At 40.4% G+C, this 24,276-nt stretch overlaps 1 protein-coding gene across 1 annotated transcript; it reads left to right on the top strand.

The window, feature by feature from the left end:
- The first annotated feature begins 5,631 nt into the window (after window positions 1–5,631).
- Window positions 5,632–6,384, top strand: LOC137032596 (macrophage mannose receptor 1-like). Its single transcript, XM_067404417.1, has one exon. The coding sequence runs from the start codon at window positions 5,632–5,634 to the stop codon at window positions 6,382–6,384; it is 753 nt and encodes a 250-aa protein (XP_067260518.1).
- The last annotated feature ends 17,892 nt before the right edge of the window (window positions 6,385–24,276 follow it).

The following is a 24,276-nucleotide window of genomic DNA, read 5'->3' as shown; positions in this document are numbered from 1 at the left end:
GACCACCACAGCATCGGGGTCCTCGACCAGGAGCGGGCCGTAGAGGGGGGGGTACTGTCACAGACATGTCAGGTTCCAACATCCTCCAATCACAGCACACTCCATCCCCAGAGTACTGATCACTGCCACCTGCACCTCATCATTACATCAATCAACAGCACTACAAAGAGCACACACATACACAGCACTCCATGTCCGGTCTCGTTTGCAGATACTCACGTAAATGCTTACCTCAAGGACTCCCTGCTTCATACTTACCAGTCTCCAGTGTGTCTCCTTCCCTCTGTGTTCCTCGTCTCCTGTGTGTGAGTGCTCAACCTGTCTCCAGCGATCTCCAGCTCCAGCGAGTTAACGGACTTCCATATCTGAAAAGGAAAGGACAGTAACTATACTGACAATCATTTCAGATCATAATAAAATAATAAAAGAGCAGATTATGAATTTAAATGCATCCATATCCAAACAGAAAATCAGTTCCCTAAATGTGTAAGTGAAATCAAGAGGAGAGGGAAATGGGAACATGACCTGTGCTGGACTCAAATCCAGTTCTCCAGCATCGATAAACCACATGATCTTTACTTGCATGAGCTGTAGATCACATCCTCAGATCTCGGGAGAAATAAATATATTAATGTGGCATTTCAGAAAGTCCCACCAGCAGGTGATCCAACAATTTCAACAACACCAAAACGAGAGCTCTGATTCATCATTGATCATGTTTTATTGGGTTCAGATGAATGATGTTTCTCACCTGTTGGCTTCAGATGGATGATGCGTCTCAATGGTCTGACAGTCGTTCTCTTCAGTCTTCTTCATGTCTTTGTTCTTGAAGTGATGGACACTGGCATACTGAACCTCTCCAACATCTCCAGAGTCTGTTTCTGCTTGTTTTCTCCCGGAGCGTTCGGGTTTCTTTGCTTTAATGTTGGCATACAGATCATCTCTCTGATTGGCTGATACGAGTGAATACAGTGGAACGTCATTGGTCAGAGCCGTTTCTGCTGATCTGTCAGAGCGATCCTCCTGCAGTTTATCACAGAAAATATCACAGAAATATAACAACAGATCAATCATTCAGGAACACGTGTGACTGTGAGTTACTTTAACATTATTTTCCAGATTGTCTTCATGTCAAATATTTGACAATGTTTGTATTTTCTAGTTAAATATAATATCCATGTCATTGTAGATTCAGATATGAATCATCAAACTAGCCATTTTGTCTGATAACTTCAGCTCCACCGTCTCTCCTCTTCTTCCTGGAGAAAAAATGTTTTTTTTTTAGAAAGTACTGAAAAGTTTAATTTATAGTGGTTTAAGTTCAACAAATTTTGAAAAAGTAATTAATTCAGGAGCTGCTCAACATTCACTCACTTTATGAACACAATGATGATGATGATGATGATGATGATGAAGATCAATCCTCCACATCCCGCCACGATCCCAGAAACTGTGTGCAGAGCAGCTCTCTGAACCCCTGAAACAAGATGATCATGAAGATCATTTCACACGTGAGACAGATGAACCTGAAAGAGTGTCTGTTTATAGAAAATACCTTTAACAGTGAGAGAAACAGACGCTGATCTCTGAGATCCATATTTATTCTGAGCCTCACAGTAGAAGCGTCCACTGAAACTGGAGCTAAAGCTGGAGATGCTGAAACTCTGTCCAGATCCAACAGCTGAGGTTTCATTCTCCTTAAACCAGCTGAAGTTCAGAGCAGGAGGGTTTGAATCACTGCTGCAGTTCAGAGTCACTGAATCTCCTGACACTATTTCACCAGACAGATGGACACTGATGGACACTGACACGCTCTTTGGAGGATCTACATGATCTACAAATCTACATCTGAACTGGTGTAAACACAGCTAACAGACTTTGATCTGAACAATGTTCTCTAAATATTCAGTGTTGGTTCTGGGAATATAAACCAGAACCAACTAAATTTTGATCTAAAATTCAACATTGTAGGAACATTTATTTGTAACATTCCAAGAACATGAAAATGTTCAGTTTCCTTAATGTTAGTAGAATGTTATTTAAAGGTTAGTATGATGTTCCTGATACATTCTTTCAATCATTCAAACACCTGCTGTGAACAAACACTGAAAGAAAGAGAAATAAGAACACAAACTACAACTTTCTTCATCCACAGCCTTAGATGAACTGAAGATAAAAGACATTAAATCTCTGAAGATCTGATTAAACAACTCCACAAACAGCATTACCAGCTTCACTTATTACTAACCAGACTGACTTTATTTCTGTCACACGTCTACAGAAGCTCTTATTGAGAATTAACAGAGGTTTAGATGTTGATGTCTTATTGTAAATGTTTAGTTTGAGATCACCATTGTGGAGATCAGTGTTTTCTTTAGTTGAGCTCTAGACTTTTGTTGAGTTCATTATCAGCAATTGCATGTGTTCCCAGAAAACATTTCTGCATTGATAAACCAACATGTCTGGATGTCAATAAAACAATATTATATTTACAGATTTATCAACCCAAGATTCATGCTTTAATAAGAATAAATCATGTCTAATAAACAAAAATGTCATGCATGTTGTTTGGTACAAAATTATTTATCAGGTTCATTGAGAAGAATCAGTTGTTCCTAAATCGAACACTGCTTTTGCTTCTCAGAGCAGGTGATGATTTCTTCATTTCAAAATAAGGTTCTCTTTCTCTTTCTTTCAGTGTTTGTTCACAGCAGGTGTTTGAATGATTGAAAGAATGTTTCAGGAACATTATACCTTATAAAAATGTTCCTCTAACATCAAGAAAACTGGACGTTTTTAATGTTCCCAGAACCAACACTGAATATTTAGAGAACGTTCTTATAACAAAATTCTGTTAGCTCAGGACTGCTGCATTGCAGACAAAAAAACTGACTTGGCATTTTGCAAGTCTTTAAGAATTGTTTTTAAAATAAAAAATACTGAGGTCTGAATAAAGCTGTGTTTTCTTCACTTTAATTAATGAGTTTATCTATTAATGTTTGACTTTTTCCCCTCTTTCCCTCTTCTCGAATCTTCTCAGCTCCTGTGGCTTTATTGGACAGCAATGTCTGCCACAGATCAATATTCTGCATCAACAAAGTCAAAACATAATACACAACACTGAAACTGAATTTTGATTATTGATTCGATATTATATATTTCACACTCTTCTTCTCTGAATCTGACCACGGTTGGACCAGTCTGTTTCAGGGCAGATCAAAGGGTTTGCTCAAATTTGGGCTTCCTAACCCAGATTTAAAAGTGTTGTATCAGGATGTCACACAGTTTGTTATTCTTGTATTTGCTTGAAGGGATCAGCAGACTGTCCTGCATTCGTGACAGAACATTTGCTAATCAAATAATGAAAGCCTCACCCTCTGAACATGGCATTAATGCTGAGCATTCACAAAGGAGGTGAGACGGAAACAAGTGTCAGCTGGTACAATGAAGAATCAAACAGTGTATATTTCATTCTTACAGTGAAGTTAATGCAGTCTTATTTTACATTTAACACTTTACATTAAGTTACATTTGTAAAGGGTTTATAAAGGTGTTTGTTAATGAGTAATAAGTCATTTATAAATGCATTATAAATCATTAATAATGCAGTTATAACTGCATGAATAAAAAGGGCAACTTTAATGCAATACCTGCCAAATAGTGAGCTGTTTTTTAACTCACATGTTATAAATGCTTAATAAATGTATTTATTAACACTTATTTAACTCAAAACCAGATTCCTGGTTTATTTCATGATGCAGCAAAAATTGACCATCATAATTAGACTGAAGGGCGTTTATTTGTGGTTTCTTATTAATATCTCATGACTGCCACTTTTCTTACTATGTTGATTACCAGACGTTTGTGTCTTATCTATGATACTCTCTAAAAAAGTCATGATGCCTATCCACAGCTTGTTAATCAAGATGAAACTGAACCTTTTTTTTATTTATCAACTTATTATATTCACATGAACAATTTGCAGATTTAGTTCAGTATACAAAGTAAACATTCACTCATTACATTAAAGGTACAATATGTAAAATTTTTGCAGTAAAATATCCAAAAACCACTAGGCTAGTGTTATATATTTTGTCCAGCTGATTACTAACAATATCTCTAATGTTTTCAACTACTTGTAAATCATGAGAAAATTCCCATTCTAAACAGTGACACGGGGCAGTGCAGTCGCCTGTCAATGACGCCAGTTACCTTTGTTACCGCCTTTACTGACGTAGAAACCACATGACAACAGTGCCGTGGACAAATGCGGAAGTAGAGTCTAGCGTCCAGCAAACCACTAGCTTGCTTCAAGCAGTTCCTTATTTACTTCTTGCACGTTTTATGGTGGATTGTGTTACTTATTTATGGAACATAATTACTGTTTACCATCTGCCGCTGGTTCTGTCGACAAGGACATCTCCTGTAAACTCATGACCGGAAAAGCGGAAGCGGCGCCGGCGACTGTGTCATAATAAAAGTCCCGCTGCTCGTGAGGCGTGTGTTGATCAATCGCTCCAGCTCCTCGTTCAGCTCCCGCAACACTCGGTCCTGCTCTGCTTCATACTACAGTAACATTAATAATCGCATCCACGAACATGAGTTCTTCCAGACTCCAATCCCTATTCTTTTGCACCGTCCGTTGAGATGGAGACCACATGTCCCAAATTTCCGCTCTAAAACTTGGCGTCATCAAATTACGCCTTTGTTTTGAATAGGCTTCTAGCGACCTCTAGCGGAAAAAAATATCACAAATTGTACCTTTAAGGTTCACTTTCACAGGTTATCAATGTTTATTTCTCATGAATAAATGGTTCACAAGTGTCCACCCTACATTAAGGTTCACAGGTCACTAATACTGGAATTTAATTTTTCATTATTAATATCTCATCAAGTTATGTTTATTATCTTATGTTTTATTATCAAAGTAAAGTTTGAATTTCATCTTGATAAACAAGAAATCAGTTTTTATACACTGCTGTTGGAGAGTATCATGAGTAAGACAGAAACTTCTGGTAAGCAACATAATAAGAAAATGAGATATTAATAAGAAACACAAATAAACACCCTTCAGTCTAATTATGATGGTCAATTTTTGCTGCATCATGAAATAAACCAGGAATCTGGTTTTGAGTTAAATAAGTGTTACCGATTACTTTATTCAATTTCTGTAAGTAATTTGTATCTAACCACTGTTAGATCTACCTGAAAAGCTGATTATTTAATTTGTATCTTTGTTTTATTGTGTTTATTTGTGCTATTGCTTGTGGTTTGAGTATTTGTTCTTATTTTTATTACAAAGTATGTTTGAAAATTATGTTTCATATTTATACTTTATATTATATTTCTGTAGTTTTTTTTTTCCCTATTGTTCTTGCATTCCATGTAAAGTCTGGCGAGTAAAATAAAAAAATCAGAGGACTGAAGAGTCAAAATGAAAGTGTTTCAAAATCTGCAAAAACACTAGTATCTCATTTGGTTTGGATATTTGCTACACAAATACTTGAAGAGTCTGGCCATCTGGTTGGTCAGTGACTTCCAGTTTTTTTATTGTCTCTCACAGAAATAAAAACTGCCCCTTCATCACTGAGATCACACAAACTCTGCGCTGAGTAGATCATCTGTTGAGAAATGAAGGCTGTCGTCACTCTGCTCCTGTTTTTGAGTCTCTCTGGACTGAGCTTCAGTCTCCACAGAAAACACGTGTTTGTGAATAAATTAATGACCTGGAAAGATGCACAGACGTACTGCAGAGAACACCATGATGACCTGTCCACCGTCAATGAAGAAGAGGCACAACTGCTCTCTAGAAATCCAGAAATCAATCATTTATATTTTTGGATTGGACTGCACATGAGTCCTAACAACCCAGAAGAATGGATTTGGTCTGGAGGTGAGGATGAACAAATTGACAATTGGGACTCTGGGGAACCGGACAGGATCTCTCAAGAGTGTTGCATTGTAAAAAAACATAATTATAAACTGCACAATTTTCCGTGCTCAGCGACTCTGCCATTTTACTGTATGCGGGTCTTTGAGCCCATTCTGGTGCATCAGAACAAGACGTGGGATGAAGCCCTGGACTACTGCAGACAGAACTACATTGACCTGGTGAGTCTAACATCTGAGATGATTATGGCAGAGGTGATAAATATCGCTACATCATCCCAGACAGCTTCTGTGTGGACCGGCCTGCGCTTCACGGCTGGTCACTGGTTCTGGGTCAGTGGACACAATCTTCAATATAAAGCCTGGTCTGTGGAGGGGGAGCTCCAGTGTCCTGCCAGAAACCTGCGCTGTGGAGCTCTGGATAGACAAAATAATATTTGGACACCCAAAAATTGTGAGGATAAACTCAACTTTGTCTGTCTTAAAAAGCTATAAATGTGCTTCTTGTTGCATTACATACATTTCTTCATGTAGGCCTATATATGATACTGATTCATTTATAAATCATGAATCAATAGAAATCTATTGCTTTACAGTAGTATGTATGGTTGTTAAAAATAATGTTTTTAACGTTTCATTTTAGTCGTGTCACCATTGTCTTGTAAAACAATGTTTAGTCAAAATCTTTTATGGGTTTGCAGAGACATTATAAATTATATGTATGAATTATTGTAAAAATACACAATTTGGATTGTCAGTTAGATTTTAATAGCCATGTTAAAAAGATTTGTAAAACAATCAAGCTCAGTCTTATTAGCTTTATGATAAGAAATTGTTTAACTTTTGATCATGATTTGTTGTTTTTAAACTCAATGATATTTTCACAAATCATATGGATTAACAATTTGGTCTCAGACTAACCCGTCTGTAATTTATCAGATTTAACGTCTTTATATTTATTTTGGATTGGAAGCAAATAAGATATTATCATTGTGTAAATAAGTTTTGCTGATTTTGTTTATTTTCAGTATGTAAATCTTGTATTCAAATGTTTCAATGGTTTTGCCCCTCAGCCGTTATGTCATTTTTCAAGAGATTGCAGTGGTTCAGATTCACCAGAGCGGCTTCTGGCAGCAACTGTAACATTTTATTCTGTAAAACATCTTTTGTTCAGATTCACTGAAAGGTGCAAAAAGTTGAAATTCACTCCCTGACCATTTAAAATCTGCTGCAGGTTTTAATAACAAACTTTCATTCATGTTTATGTATTTATTTTTAGTGTTGTTGTAATTGTAGTCAATAAAAGCCCTTTCTTTGGATGAGTGTTGTAAATTAGCTTTAGCTAAAAGCACTATGATACTTGCATTGGATGGCTTTTGTCTCAGTTTGATCAATGTTTATTGTATCTGTCCCTTTCCAAATAAATGGAAATAAAAAACAATTCAATGTGATGGACTATAACAGGAATTGCTCACTTGTTATGTTCACCTCACCACAAATGTTCCTCCACTTTGTTTTGTTCAGCTTTTCTGTACACTATTCCCATATTTGCATGTACTGTGACAGGTCAGGTTGACTGCTTTGGATACAGGGGCGGTTTCTTCATTAGGGCAATTGGGCAACGCACCACCAAAGTAAGAAAGGGACGTATTTTTCAATCACATTCAACCACAGAGTTACGCTAGCTGTCACTGCTAGGCTGTTTGTTCTGCCTCTGGATCATGCTCTGGATATAGTCCAATCAGCATCGAGTCACGCTCTGTGGAGTACCGCTTCTTTTTGGGCGATTTCAGTCTGGTCGAGATTTGCCCCGAGTGCTCCAATAGACTTCCATTCAAATAACTTTTTTTTCGAACTGCAGGCACTGCAATGCAATCTCTATGGGTTCCGGTAGGGCTCGCACTAACGTGCTTTCGTCATCATACGTAACCTTAACTTGTGCAGCGATTGGTGAAAACAAACATACCGCTATTAATAATATTTTTTTAAGCTGAAGTGACATCCAATAATTTCCTCAGTGCATGTTTACATTTCACAGGTATATTCTCCATCTGCAAATGTTAGAAAGTCGAGAAAATATTTCCATTTTGCAGCCAGGCGTGGACGAGCTTCAGCAAGCACAAACTTCCGTGAACGAGCGCCGCCGCGCGCATGCGCGCCAAACAGACGGAGTTCAATCTGAGTCAAATACATTTTGCTAAAAATATTTGTTGTTGAAAATTTGTTTTTGTTGGCGAACATAATTATGCCATATGTAGAATTTCTAAAATACAACAGTGTATTTGTACAATAGCAGTAACTGTGTAAAGTGACTGTTCACTGATTCTTGAGAGATGGGACAAAACATGTCCAGCAATTGTAACTGCTATTAGGTTTAAAAATAAAAATATTTTCTATTTTAAATGTTATGAGGGATTAATAAAAGAAAGTATTTATCACAATTATCCCCTTCAATTTAATTTTATCATTATTATATCAAATGTATAACACTTATTGTCTTCTCACTACATCTAAAACAGTGTGTCCACAGAGAAGGGTTCAAAAATTTGTATGCAATAAAATGGATAAAAATGTTTTTTTAATGATGAAAAAGCTTGTTTTATAAAAAGCAATACTTGATAATATCTCATGTCAGAGCAATATTGTTTTTCAATGACACATGCATGTTTTATAAGATTTCCAAGTTGTGACGAGGGGCGGACTGGCCATCTGGCATACCGGGCACTTTCCCGGTGGGCCGACGTGGTTTTTGGGGCCGACGGTCGCCGACCGCCAAAAAAAAAAAAAAAAAAAAAAAACATGACCATGAAAAGTGGTAGGCCTAGATCGGCGGCCCAATGCTTTTTCATTTGACACTGGGCTGCTGGCCCAAAACACTTTAGTCAAAAATATCACATAGGCTATTTTTTTCCTTCTGACAGACGCGGCTCATGAAACATGTAGCTTAGCGGCCCATTGGTTGTTTTCTTGATTGACACTGGACTGGCTCAATCATATCTTTGAACAGCACCATCTATAAGATTTCTGCCTGCACGCAATATAAAAAATATAATTAATAACCACGCTAAGTATTGTGCATAAATTATATAAACCTAAAATAATTATGTAAGTAGTAAAGCAATACAAACGCAAACGGGCGTTTTAAGTTTATTAAACATTTTGAGTCACCCCTCCCTTGCCTCACAGTGGTTTGGTCCACCGCGCACGTCACACTCGCTTGTGCTTAGATTCTGTAGAAGTCCGGCGGCGCCGGCGGGAGAGAACAGTTCTACAGACAGATGAGTTCCAGTAAGTCGGCTGTCAAGGCTATTTTATTCAAAAACATCGGGTGAAGTGATTATTTTCTCTTTAACGCTGATGGTGCTGAGTAATTAGTCATAACAACAACAACAACAACAACAACAACAAAAAAAAGATGATAACTGATGAATTTGACTGAATTTTTTCCGCTATTTCCGATTACTCCGCTATTTTAGAGATTATAATGTTACCTAGCTTGTTTACCATAGCTTGTTGGATATAAGTAACCCACACCAACAACAATTAACATTGTGATAAGAATAAGTAAACTGTAATAAGGCTAATAGATTTACTGTTGTGTGTTGGGTTATGCTCAGTGTGTATTCATCGTATTTTGGTGACTTGGTTGTAAACAACTAAAAATAAATAAATAAGTAGAATAAATTTTATATATATAAGCGGAAGGACGGGTGGTATTTGTGATCTTATGTGGTGGTGGGCCAGTCTGGGCCAAAAAGCCAGGGCCGATTTTTGGTCCCAGTCCATCCCTGGTTGTGTCCCCACTTTTTGTCAACATCGTCAGACATTTATTAAAATGTAATAATATCAGGGAATATCAGGGGCAGCTGTCACTCTGAGGGACCCCCTTGCCACATTCCACCTCTGCAGAGTACATCAATGTCAGACAGGCTCTAGTAAGTTTTATAATTTTAGAATATTTTAAATCTTAATGTTAATATTCCCTGTGTCACAACCATGATATGTCAACACCCTCTTCCAATTCATGAGGAAATTATTCAAAATTTTTAGATTATTTTTTTCTCCTGAAGCAGGTTCTATTAGCATATAGCATCAACAGAGAAAACAAAATGGCTACTACATGAACTCCATTTGTTTTGTGAAAGAAATGCCAATATGTCAACACCGTCAGTGTCAACACCGTCAGATTTTCTGTCTGACGGTGGTGACAGGCCAATGACGGAGTTGACATTCAACATGAAGTCATCATATTTTTGTGGTTTTCAAGTCATTTTTAATTATATTAAATATAAAATAGTGTATAGTTTTTCTAATATTGTACTAATACTAACTATATGACCTGACAGCGTATATTGCTTTTGTGGATTAGTCATCACTTCTAGCAGAGTTAGGCTTAATTTAATTATTACCCTGCTGCTCCGATAAGCTTTATAATGGCAGTGCACAGAAACCACCTGTTTAAAACTCAAAAAAGTGCATCCATCCATCATAAATGTACTCCACACAGCTCCGGGGGGTTAATAAAGTCCTTCTGACTTGAAGCGATGCATTTGTGTAAAAAAAAAAATATTCATATTCAACACATTATGAAGTAAAATATCTAGCTTCCGCCAGACCGCCTTCCATATTCAACTTAGGAAGAAAGTGTAAAATTCTAACAGTTAAAAATGCTTCTTCCTTAGTTAAATATGGATATTTTTTTAACACATCGCTTCGCTTCAGAAGGACTTTATTAATCCCCCAGAGCTGTGTGGAGTATGTTTATGATGGATGGATGCACTTTTTTGAGTTTCAAACAGGTGGTTTCTGTGCACTCCCATTATAAAGCTTAGGAGCATCAGGCTGATTATTAATATTTCTCCAGTTGTATTCGTCAGAAAGCAGAAAGTCATAAACACCTAGGATGGCTTGAGGGTGAGTAAAGCTTGGGCTAATTGTCATTTTAAAGTGAACTAATCTTTTAATCCTTTACTTGCCCTCATGTCGTTCCACATAAGACCTTCAGACCACAAATTAAGATATTTTTGATGAAATCCAAGAGGTTTATGACTTGTCCATAGACAGCAATATAATCACCACTTTCAAGGTCCAGAAAGGTACTAAATACATCGTTAAAACTCAAGTGGTTCAACTTAAGTGCTGTGGTTCAACCTCAATATTATGAAGAGACAAGAATACTTTTTGTGCCCAAAAACTAAACAAAAATAACGATTTTATTCAACAGTATCCTCGCTTCGGTGTCATTCTTCTACGCTGTTTATGTTCAGCGCTTCCAGGTTCTACAGATATTGTTGAATAAAGTCATTATTTTTGTTTTGTTAACATACTCACTGTTTGTTGTGTTTGTTTTAATAGAGTAATTGATTGATTCAAGTATTTGATAGTTAACATGACTACAAATTCAGGTTTTCGTCAACACCGTCAGATGTGTCAACTCCGTCAGATGAATATTTTGATATATCATTATGATATTTTATATTTGTTTAGGAATTGTTGGTCATAGGTAAAAATGTAATCTGTCTGCTAACATGAGAATGGGTTTTGAAATGTTAAAATCATCTTGATTTTTGTTAAAGATAAAGTTAAAGTTATATTTCACAGTCCAATTTAAAGAAACTCAAATGAAAATCTTTATAATAAATATATATACACATATTGAAAGTATTTTTTTGTGGCCTCTGTCAGCCTTGGTAAAAATGAGTGTTTACTATACTTTTTATAGGTCTTGCATAATGTGAGTGAAAATTAATTTGTGTTTTTGTTGTCTGACGGTGTTGACACAATATCAGTGATGGCAAGGTAAAAAGCACATTTTGATTAAAAAGAGTAAAGTTGGGAGGTTGTATCAAAGCATTGCTCAGTAGCTTATTACATGTAAGATACATAAATGTAGTTTAATTTGCCTGAGTATAAGGTTTATTTTTTTCAATATTGCATTCTGTTTTGTCCCACTTCTCAAGAATCAGTGTGTTAATAGGGTAATCAACATAATATCTGAAAAAATCTGTTCTATTGTTTTTATTTATTTTCATTTTTAGTTTAGTGTATTTAACTTCTGCTTTAAAAAAAACATTTTGGTTTTAGATTGTAAAGTTAGAATATTAGAATGTATCCTAGGCCTAATGTGATTTGACCCCCTTTTTTGCACATAATATATCATATACTACACAGTTACATTCATGTTTGGTTTTTATAGCCTTCAATATGAACATTGTTTCTAGGACAATCTTGGGCAGAATGTGAATTAAAAAAAAAAAAAAAAAAAAAAAATTAAATACAGATATATATTTTTAGATCCCAGCCCTATGGCATGCTTTAAATATTGAATTTTCCACTTTTTAGATAATCAATAATGATACATGATTATATCACTTGTTAAATGATTATTTAACAATTAGCCTATTCATTCCTGCATTTATATATTTAAAAAAAAAAAAAAAAAAAGAAATTGCGCCCCACCAAAAGATTTTTGCACCAGCCGCCACTGTTTGGATATCAGGATTGTATTCTCACTACCCAGCAGCATATTCCAGTCCCTCCAGAAAAACGCAGGATTTTTTTGTGATTGTTGCGGGCTAAAATGCTTGATTATGCGGCACGTTTTGTTAAAAAATGCGATGGAATATGCGGGATATTTTTGCAATTTTATGCGATGAAATTGCGGGAACTTGCAAAAACTGCGGTTTGATGAAAAACAGAAAAAAATAAAAGGTGATTCCCCCAACACCCTGTTCTCACTAGGCTACTACTTTAATGTAAAGAGTAATTTCCTATTACTTCCTATGATAAGCAAGCATACTAAATCACAGAATATTTAAGTTTTATTTCAGACCTTAATTAACACATGGCTCAAACTTAACATTGAGTCAAACAAGTTCTGTAGCTATACAAAAGGAATATGAGTTTGTAGAAATGCGCTATATAAAATAAACGTATTATTATTAATATCCAACTTCTATAAAAATGAATAAATAAAATATTTTTAAAAATGTGTGCTTCTTCCTGCCTGCTTCCGCTGCTGCTTTAACCATCATTGGCGGTGGCAAAGTGAAAGTGGTTTTCCAGCGTCAACACGCAGTTGCACGGAGTGCAAAATATTTTGCCCTCACTGTCATGTAACACACCGGGAAACTGCTTTGCGCGGTCTTTTGCGCTTATTTTTATTGAAAATGAGAATGATTTGTGTGCTTCATCATGGTTTCATGGTTTGCAGATGATGTTCACGTCGCGTAATTACGTCACTTCACAAGGTTCCCATGGCAATAGGGGGAAAATAATGGCGCTTTACTAGTGTGAAGTAAACGCAACATTTTTCAACTTTCTGCTAAGATATATGCGACTTTTTTGCAACGAAAATGCAGGGATTATGAAATCATGCTAGCCCCGCATATATTTTGCTTGCTGAAATCGGCAATTTATGCGGCGAAACTGCGGCGTATTTGAAAAAATGCGACCCCCGCATAAATATGCGGACTTTGGCTGATTATGCATGAAATCAGGCGATCGCATAATCGCGTTTTTCTGGAGGGACTGATAATATTCTCTGTTGTTGGGTTTTGAACCACCACTTTTTGCACAGAATTTTTACATAAATATTTCACTATGCAAAACAAAAAAACTATGAACACACAATCAAAGATCATCCTAACAATGTTCTTTTTATACACATGTTGCATGATAGTAAAAAAAAATCCTTATCTTAGAACAAAACATCTGTCTCAACATGACTAAGAGAAGTGAGTAAAACAATATTTTTCTCTTGTTCATAGCTTGGGAAACATTTGCTGACACATAATGGCAACTTACTAATTTTGCGTAAGATAATATTGAAATTTTAAGCAAAATGAACATGAATCTCCTTACAGGGTTCGTACAGATACTGTAAAATGAAATTAATTTCAAGCACTACTTTTTTAGATTTCAAGGACAACAATTAGTTATCAATGTTATCAATGGAAATGGCATTGAATCAATGTTACAATGTGATGTTGGTTTAACATCATGCTTGCTCTCACAGAAAATGAAAGAACTACAGCTGACTTAAAGCCACACAGATGTAGAAAGATTCCTCTGGCCATAATGGACAGACTAAAAGAAACTCTGGATCAGTTAGTGCAGACTGACGTCATTGCCAACAAAATGGGTCAACAGTCTGGTGGAAACTGAAAAGAAAAATGGCTTGCTTAGACTATGTCTTGATCCTCGTGAACTAAACAGACGCCAGCACTACTCCATACCAACACCAGAGGATGTACAGAGCAAACTGTTCACAATTTTAGATGAAAAGGATGAGTACTGGCAGATTAAGCTAAACAAATCTTCATCATTGCTGTGTACTTTTAACACACCTTGGGGACGCTTCAGGTTCAAACATCCTCCATTTGGCCTTAAATCCTCCAGTGAGGTGTTCCAGCAACAGAACAGTGAGGCTTTGGTGACCTTAGTTGTGTGCATGTGATTGCTGATGATATGATCATTGCAGCGGTTGATGAGAAGGAGCACACAGAAAGTGATGGACAGAGCCAAAGAACTGAACATCAAGTTCAACGCGAACAAAATACAGAACAAAGTGACAAAAGTGAGATACATGGGCCACATAATAAGAGTGGAGGGCGTTCAACAGGACAGCGAAAAGGTAGAAGCAATTGTCACAGTACATAAGAAACAAAGCAGTTTTGACGGCTCCATTAAGACAGTTGCTGAGAAAAGACTCACAATGGTTGCAGATACCTGAGCATGATGCAGCACTGGACAGATTAAAGGTTAAGGTTTTTTGACCCGGACCAGCAAACTGTGCTTCAAGCTGACGCATCAAAAGATGACCTCGGTGCATGATTACAGCAACAGGAACGCCAGTCGCATATCCCTCAAGATCACTGACAGATGCTGAGCGCAATTATGTGCAGATTGCTGGCAGTGGTTTTTCCATCAGTATGTTTTTGGAGCATCTGTGATTGTACATTCTGATCACAAGCTGCTGGAGGCAATTTTCACAAAGCCTCTGAGTCAAGCTCCAGCCCGTCTGCAAAGAAAGCTTCTGCAGCTGCAGCGCTAGAATCTGCAGGTGAGCCACACACCAGGAAAAGACATGCTGATAGCCGACACTCTGTTTCTGCCTGAAGACAGACTGCATGATGAAAACATGGATGGAGAGGAGAGAGTAGTTTATGCAATGGAAGCCACTGAGGCCATGGGCACTGAAGTGTTTGAAAGGCTCAAGTCAGAGACAAAAGCAGATGAAACATCTTCAAAGCTAAGAGAAGTGCACCAGTGAGGATGGCCTGTCCACAAGAAACAGCTTGACAAAGATCTGAGGAGTTACTGGCCCGTCAAAGACACAATAAGAATCTGTGACGGATTGATAATGACAAATTCATCCTCCCAATATGCGGCCAGTAATACTGGAAAGACTACATGCAGCTTATCAAGGAGTACAACGCACCAAGGAACATGCAAGGAGAGACTTGTACTGGCCAGGTATGACTGTAGAGATCCAGAACATGGTTGAAAGATGTACAGTGTAATGCCAAAGAACAAAAAGAGCCATAGAAACCCCATGAACTGCCAGAGCTGCCATGGTACAAGTTGGGTGTGGATGGGCCATTCCACTGAATGGGTGCCATTTGCCTGTTGTAACTCTTCAAAATTAAACATTATTTTTCATTTTTTTTCAACACTGAATCTAATACTACACGTTTTTAAGTTTTCAAAATGTGTATTGGTCAATCTCAGGCAACTTTATTTAATTTTTTACAAGGTTTCAACGCAGAAGATGGATGCATGTTTTCTCAGTCCTGTTACCCAAACTCACGTGCCATTTAAAAATCATGTTTAAAAGCATCTGAGTTAATTCCTTTGTATTCACCTCAAGAAAGTGTTTATTTTGAAGAAATGGTTGATTATGTGTTCAAATAACTGACATTTATGACAAAAAAATCACTTTATATTAAGGCAAGGTGTATTTTAATAAAAAATGTAAAACAATTTTCTCATTTAAAAGAAGACAAAAGCCTCAAGTTTATATGTTTTTAAATAATTTAATTTATTTAACAATTGTGTAAATGATGGATCAGACAAAACTGATAAAAACAGTGGTTTAACTTTATTTTTCTAGAAAAATAAATAAATTTAGTAACAGGACTGAGCACTTTGTAACAGGAATGAACGCTGGGTAACAGGACTGAGTGTCCATATGTGTGTGTATGTGTGTGAGAAAAACGTCTCGGGTTACGAGTGTAACCCTTGTTCCCTGAGTAAGGGAACGAGACGCTACGTCGGATGACGTGATGGGAACCCTCTGTATTTTTGTGTTCGTGAAGCACCTCTGTATCCAACCAATGAAAAGACGCGACGTCAGAGGCGGGTGACGTCACGGATCAGGAAGCTATAAAGCACACCTGAACACAAAGCACGCCAGCTTCTGTAGGTTGTCTGAAGCAAGCGCACCAGGTATGCAGGAGATACGGCCACGTGACGTAGCGTCTCGTTCCCTTACTCAGGGAACAAGGGTTACACTCGTAACCCGAGACGTTCCCTTTCGTGGGAACTATCGACGCTACGTCGGATGACGTGATGGGAACGCAATCCCAACTACGCCGTCTCTCCAAGTGTCTGGCTGCTATCTTGTAGCACCCTGGCCCCCGGAGTGATATTAAGGTGAAGATTGTAAAATCTGATAAAGGTGTGCTGGGATGACCATCCAGCCGCACCACAAATGTCGTCCATAGAGACACCAGATAGAAGAGCTCTGGACGCGGCCATACCTCTCGTGGAGTGAGCCCGCACCATCAAAGGACACGGGCGCCCCACCGTCTCATATGCAAGTGAGATGGCCTCGACCACCCACTTGCTCATCCGCTGTTTAGATGCTGGGCCCCCCTTCTTAGGGGACCCATAACACACAAACAATTGTTCTGTTTTTCTCCACAGGGCAGCTCTGTGGACATACGCATCTAATGCTCTTACAGGGCAAAGCAGATTCTTCCTTTCCTGATCCAAGTTTGCAAAAGGAGGCGGGCAGAAAGCCTCAAGTACAATGGGGCCTGGGACCCTCGTCGGAACCTTTGGAACATAGCCCGGCCTGGTATGCAAAAAGGCTTTCACCATACCAGGCGCAAACTCAAGACAAGATGGAGCTATTGACAGCGCTTGTAAATCACCAATTCTCTTCAAAGAAGAGACGGCCAAGAGAAAGATAGTTTTAAGTGTCAGGAATTTGTCTGACACCTCCTCTATTGGCTCGAAGGGAGCCTCAGCCAGCCCTTGGAGCACAATAGTGAGGTCCCAGGTCGGGGTCTTTGTGCGCACCACAGGCCTCAACCTGAGTGCACCACGGAGGAAGCGTACTACTAGAGGGTCTCGACCCAGCGAGGAGCCCCCTACAGGAATATGATGAGCCGAAATAGCGGCCACATATACTTTCAGCGTGGAAGGGGTTAAACCTTCCGAGAACTTTTCCTGAAGGAACCGAAGCACGTCTGAGACTGAAGAATGGACCGGGTCCAAATTATGTTGTTCACACCACACCGAGAACAATTTCCATTTGTATAAGTACAACTTCCTCGTGGAGGGAGCTCTGGAATGAAGGATGGTCTCCACAACCTCAGTTGGGAGACCAGATCCTATGAGCCTTGCCCCCTCAGGGGCCAGGCCCACAGTTTCCACATTTCTGGGCGGGGATGGAGAATCGTGCCGCCCACTTGAGACAGGAGATCCTGCCTGAGGGGAAGGTCTAAGGGAGAGCCGTGCAGAAGAGACATTATGTCCGAAAACCATATTCTGGTCGGCCAGTAAGGGGCCACCAATATTAGGTCGACCTTCTCCTGGCGAACCTTTTCCAGAACTCCCGGGAGCATTGAGACTGGGGGAAATGCATACAGACGTAGCCTCGGCCACGTCTGTAGCATGGCATCCAGCCCTAGAGGTGCTGGGTGCTGAAGTGAGTACCACAGAGGACACTGAGCTGACTCCTCTGTGGCAAAAAGATCGACTTGAGCTCGACCGAAAGTTTTCCATATTAACTCCACCACCTTGGTGTGGAGTTTCCATTCCCCCGATCTCGCGCCCTGCCTCGACAGGGCGTCCGCTCCCACATTCAACCGCCCGGGGATGTAGGCTGCTCTCAGCGAGAGGAGCTTTCCCTGGGACCAGAGGAGGATGCGACTGGCCAACTTTGATAATGGGCGAGACCGCAAACCCCCCTGATGGTTGATATACGAGACCACCGTAGTGTTGTCCGTTCGGACCAGCACATGATGGTCTCTCAGGTCGGGGAGGAAGTGTTTCAGTGCAAGAAGCACCGCCATCATCTCCAGCCGATTTATGTGCCAGGAGAGCTGATGGTCCTCCCAAAGACCCTGAGCCGAGCGACCACTCATGATCGCCCCCCAGCCCGTGAGGGAAGCATCTGTCGTAAGCATTACACGACGACCAGAAGTCCCCAGCACGGGTCCCTGGGTTAGGAACCAAGGCTTCTTCCACATGACCAGAGCACGAAGGCATCGCCGCGTGACTTTGATCATGCGAAAAGGATTTCCCCTCGGGGAAAACCCCTTGGTCCTGAGCCACCACTGTAAGGGTCTCATGTGCAGGAGGCCAAAAGTAATGACGTTGGACGCAGCTGCCATCAGACCCAACAGTCTCTGACACTGTTTTACAGTGAGTGACTGGCCTAATTTCACCCCTTTCACGGCCCCGAGAATGGAACTCACACGAGCAGAGGACAACTGCGCCTGCATCGTGGTGGAATCCCAGATTACACCTAAATAGTTTGCAACCTGACTTGGGACCAGCACACTCTTTTTGGCGTTGAGCCTCAGCCCAAGCCTTTTCATGTGCGACAGAACAACATCTCGATGTTGAACTGCCAATTGTTCTGTTTGAGCTAGTATCAACCAATCGTCGATATAGTTCAGCACGCGGATGCCCTGGAGTCTCAGCGGAGCCAGCGCTGCATCCACGCACTTCGTGAACGTGCGGGGTGAGAGGGATAGGCCGAACGGAAGAACCCTGTATTGGTAAGCTTCGCCCCCGAAAGCAAACCTGAGGAACTTCCTGTGTGAAGGATGGATGGATACATGAAAGTATGCGTCTTTCAGATCTATCGCTACAAACCAGTCCTCGGACCTGATCTGAGGGATGATCTGTCTGAGTGTAAGCATTTTGAACTTCAACTTCCTTACTGATCGATTTAACACACGTAAATCTATGATCGGACGCAACCCTCCATCCTTCTTCGGAACAATGAAGTAGCGGCTGTAAAAGCCCGACATTTTGCTGGGAGGGGAAACCCTTTCTATAGCCCCTTTTTGCAAAAGCGTCGTTACTTCTTGCTCCATCACCAGAGACTGCTCTGGGGTTACCACCGTAGGAAGCACCCCATTGAACTTGGGCGGTCGTGAACCGAACTGAATTCTGTAGCCCTGTTCTACCATGAGCAGCACCCACTTCGAAACATTCGGGAGATTTTTCCACTCTTCCAAATATTCTACTAAGGGAACCAGTCTCTCGAGACTGGTCTCTGGTGTTTTTTGAGCACTTGGCTCGTCCATCTGACGCGGCGCACAGGCAGACAGGCGAATCACGTGCTGGCCAACCCTCCTCGGAGGATCGGCGGAGACCGCTGTGCCCTGACGCACGCTGGGTGGCAGGGTTGGCAGGACGGTCCCCTGAGGGCACCGGGAGGGACCCGATATCCGAATCCCCCGGAGGGGCTGCCCTCGAGAGATCCTGCACTATAAAGGTCAGGACCTCTTCTTTGAAGCCTTCCGGGAGATAATGACGGTCCTCAGATCCGTCCTACCTCCGGAAGGCTTCGCCTGTGCCACCCGCCCCGGCCCCCCAAATCTTTGTGGGGGAGCGCGGGAGGCGACACTGGCTCTTTGTTGCACCCTGTGTGCTGAGGAGCTGGCTGTCGGCCGAGGCTGCTCCCGCCCAGCAGCCTCGGGGGGATGAGAGCGGCGGGGAATAATTTTAGAAAATGCCGCTGTCTGCTTTCGTGTCTCCTGAAACCTGTCGACGACAGTTGACACTGCGTCGCCGAACTGGCCATCAGGAGACAGCGGCGCGTCCATGAGAACATTTTTATCTCTCTCCTTGATGTCTGAGAGGTTGAGCCAGAGATGCCTCTCCGTGGCCACCAGGGCTGCCATAGAGCGGCCGATGGATTTGGCCGTCTCCTTGGTGGCCCGGAGAGCTAAATCTGTTGCCTTTCTGAGCTCGTGAATAGCCTCAAAGGACGCTTCCCCAGTGTCATCAATTTCCCCCAGCAGGTCGGCTTGGTATGCCTGTAAGATAGACATGGTATGAAGGCATGCCGCCGCCTGACCTGCCGCCGAATAAGCCTTGCCCACCAAGCTGGAAGTTGTCTTTAGGGGCTTGGTGGGCAGCGTCGGGGTCTTAAGGGACGATGTGGGCTCGGGTGAGAGATGGCTCGCGAGCGTCTCCTCGACCCGAGGCATCGCCCCATAGCCTTGACGTTTCAGCCCAACTATATTGCTATATAGTGACGTCTGCGGGCTGTACAGTCTGTATTGTACTGGCCTCTTCCACGACCTCGACACCTCGGTGTGGAGGTCGGGAAAAAACGGCAGACCCCGGCGCTGAGGTAGTGACCGTGCGGGAAGAAATCTTTCATCAAGCTTACTTTTTGGTTTATTTTCAGCTTTTTCCGCGGGCCAGTCGATTTTTAACTTTTCTACTGCCCTGGTCACTACCTCTAATAGCTCCTCATAAGCAGGGGATGAGGATGGCGGTTCCTCATCGACGCTCTCCACATCAACCTCCTCGGAGGAAGATATGTTAAGCATCGGTGCCTCTCTTCGGGGGGAAGAAACCGCTACGCGTGCTTCCGCCACCAAAGAAGAGACACTGGGTCTAGCAGGTAAGGGAAGCGATAGGGCAGTGCCCGTTTCTTCCCCCTCTGCTAGATCCATCTGTGAACCCCACGAGTGCAGCCTTCGCTGTGCCTCGGCAACAGCGGGACCAGACCCGCGGGGAACACTCGCCTCAGCGCCCTCCTCAAAGAGCGCCCGGCGAGATCGCAGCACTCTGAGGGTGAGCTGATCGCAGTGTACACAGACGGCTCCCTCGAGAGCCGCCTGTGCATGCTCAACCCCCAGGCATTTCACACACATGTCGTGTGAATCTCCTGTCACTATGTAGCGTGGACAAGGAGGAGTACACTTTTTAAACTGTTGCTGCTTTTCCGCCATAATGCTTTTTGTCTTATTTTTGTGCTTTGAAACTCTTGTCCTCGGACGAAGAGATCACTGTGTGAATATGTATATATATATATCAGACAGACAACAATAAATAAGACAGACAAGATACAGAGAACGCTTGCTGAAGACAACAGAAGCTGGCGTGCTTTGTGTTCAGGTGTGCTTTATAGCTTCCTGATCCGTGACGTCACCCGCCTCTGACGTCGCGTCTTTTCATTGGTTGGATACAGAGGTGCTTCACGAACACAAAAATACAGAGGGTTCCCATCACGTCATCCGACGTAGCGTCGATAGTTCCCACGAAAGGGAACAGTGTGTTTATGGCCGTGTGTGCATGTGTGTGAGTGAGATTTCTGTGTTGAAGGGATGTTCTATGTGCTAGTAGTACATTACAGTGAAGGAGGTGGAAAGTGAAAGAAGGAGAGCAAGGAAAAGAGAGAGGGGGGAGAGGGAGGGAAGGAAAGACAAAAAAGGGGGAAAAAGATAGGATTGCTGGTGTGTTTCACTCCTTTCCTTGCAGCATGCCATGGGTGTGTGTTTCTTGCACCTGCAAAGTATAGGTTCTCTCCATCTTCAACAAAAGATAAGAAAGAGAAAGACAAAAAGATGAAGTCGTGTCATGGTGGACTGGCTCCCTGCAATGTATGGTATTCATATTGTAAAAATAATAAAGTAACACGATTGAGTTTTTAAGCAAAAATGATAAAATACATGACATATGGACACATGGCGTACATGCTAATATAATGAGGACACTAAGCAAATACTAGTGACTTACCTAAAGTTAATATTTTTAAAATAAACAAATAACATCTAAGAAATAATTTAGGTAACAGGACAGTACGTTGAGATTGACCTTCTCAGTCATAGTTACAATTTCATCAAATATACAGAAATTAAAATGAGAGAACTTACTTTTGGTCTTCTTATGGCCTGCGTAAGATCCAGATGATGCAACTTCCTGTTGAAAATGTGTCTTGTGGACTGTTCCAAGTTTTTCAGAAGGGGAAATGTGTGAGGGTAACAGGACTGAGTGAAAACCTAGGGACACGACTAAAATGTGTATTTTATATAACATATTATGGATTTCTCTAGAAATGTATTTTTGTTTAGCATAGATGGTATATGGAGTAACACAACAATGCAAAAATAACAAGATTTCTGCAAGATTTTAATGATTATATTTCATGATAAAGTTTAGATTTAGTTAGCGGGGACATGTAACACATGCTATTTTTTAGTGTTCTCAGTAGTTTTTAATAATGTTTTAAATTATATATTTTAAGTTTGCAGTTAGGTTAATGTTTAGGACACTTTGCTTAATAATAAAATATATTTTAGAGTTCATTTTCATGCATATTTATACATAAAATGTCCTGGGGACAGAAATGGCAACGATTCGGTGGAATGGCCCGGATATATTCGAGCTCAAAGGTCGGTCATTTCTCCTTACTGTTGATCAGTTAGGGTGGAAACATGAAAGGACGATAATTCCAGTTAGTTCGGGGGATTGCTGCAGATGTATTCGTTGGGTGTTAGTCATTGACCACAAAGTGAGCCCTTTTATTTATATTTGTGTTAATAGTTATCTGAACAGCTTTGTATGCATCTGTAGCTATATTACGGACAAGCCCAGACATGTCATGCAGCAATCGTTCTGTTATGCAGATCAGAAATACTATTTCCTAGTGATTTATCCTTTAGTTATGGAGATGCAGATGACAAATGATAGCTTATGGTGTGCATTTTCACCAGAAAAACCTAGTTAATGCTCATTTAACTGTATGTTGAATATAGAAATGTCATTCATGTGAATGAGGAATGCTAATTCATTATGAAACGGGCATCGTTATTATTGTTTGTATATATTTCGTTTATTCATTATCTTTATTATATTAATTATTTTTCAGACTATCTGCATCTTTGAATGTACATCTGTGGCCCTACCTGATCACCTGTCGTCTCATTATTGGTGCAGAAGGGTTTACTCCTCCATTACTACAATCAAAACCTAACCGTCCAAAAGCCTCTCCAACAAAAGTGATTATTGATGCTATTACATAAACTTCCCACTAGAGAGCAGTGTTACAAAGTTTAAGGAGGCAAGTTGTTCCATCAGTGTTGCCAGACGTACGATAATTATCGTATTTGTACGATAATTTTGACCTCTGTACGATGTACGATCAATAATGAAAAAATCCCATAATGTACGATAATTTCAGTATTTTGTGACACTTAAAATGATGGTCGTTATAATCGGCTCATTGATCTAGCTGTGTGGATCCTAACTTGAACTTTGTTAGGCACGTCTTCCATCTCATCTCTTGTTACGTGTTCTCGGCCAATCATTGTGGAGAATGAATCTCTCTCACGAGCTCAGCCCTGCATCTCAATGTGCATACTGTCCACCCTATCCGCCCGAAATAGTATTGAAAATGCTATATACTATTTAGGATGGATAGTATGCACATTGAGACGCAGGCCAAGTTAACGTTTCTGCAGCGGCGCTTAGGTCAGTTGTTTCCCACTAAGGCACGCCTAATAATTATTTATGTATTGTGGTAATTTACAGTTCATGTCAAAAAGTTGTTGGTCTATAGATAAATAGCTGTATTATGTACATTTGACTCTCATGTCACCTTTATTTATACAGCTCTTTTTACAATGCAGATTGTGTCAAAGTATAGCTTTACAGAGATAGAGAGAACATAATTTTGGCTGTACAGCAGCAAAAATAGTGTGATTGTCCAGCTTAAGTTAGTTCAGTATTGATTCTTTCTGTTGTAAAAATAATTAGTTATTAATTTAGTTCATTTACCTATACAAAAAAGTCGTGTACGATAATTTTCTTCCAAATACGATAATTTTGAGCTTCTGGTACGATAATTGGACATTTCCAATCTGGCAACACTGTGTTCCATCCTGCCTGTGTGTGTTTGTGAGCGGCATTAAAAGACGACTAACAGTCCCAGTGCTCTCCTCTCATGCTTTATGAATAAAACACATGTAAAGTCATGTGTGGCTGGGTATAAACACGACAGGAGAATATCAAAACACAAACAGTCTTTATTAAATCCAGGCAGGGGAATCACAGGAGAATGGGAAAACAACCACTTAACATTGACAAGAGAGGACAAAGAACTGAACAAAACAGAGAGAAAATAAA

Source organism: Chanodichthys erythropterus, chromosome 12, assembly GCF_024489055.1.
Source record: "Chanodichthys erythropterus isolate Z2021 chromosome 12, ASM2448905v1, whole genome shotgun sequence".
Taxonomy (NCBI): Eukaryota; Metazoa; Chordata; class Actinopteri; order Cypriniformes; family Xenocyprididae; genus Chanodichthys; species Chanodichthys erythropterus.
Note: the sequence above shows the minus strand (reverse complement) of the source record. Positions and strands in the feature narration are given on the sequence as shown.

Excerpts from the sequence above, each read along its gene's own strand:
- LOC137032596 (XM_067404417.1), top strand. The coding sequence starts at position 5,632 with ATGAAGGCTGTCGTCACTCTGCTCCTGTTTTTGAGTCTCTCTGGACTG.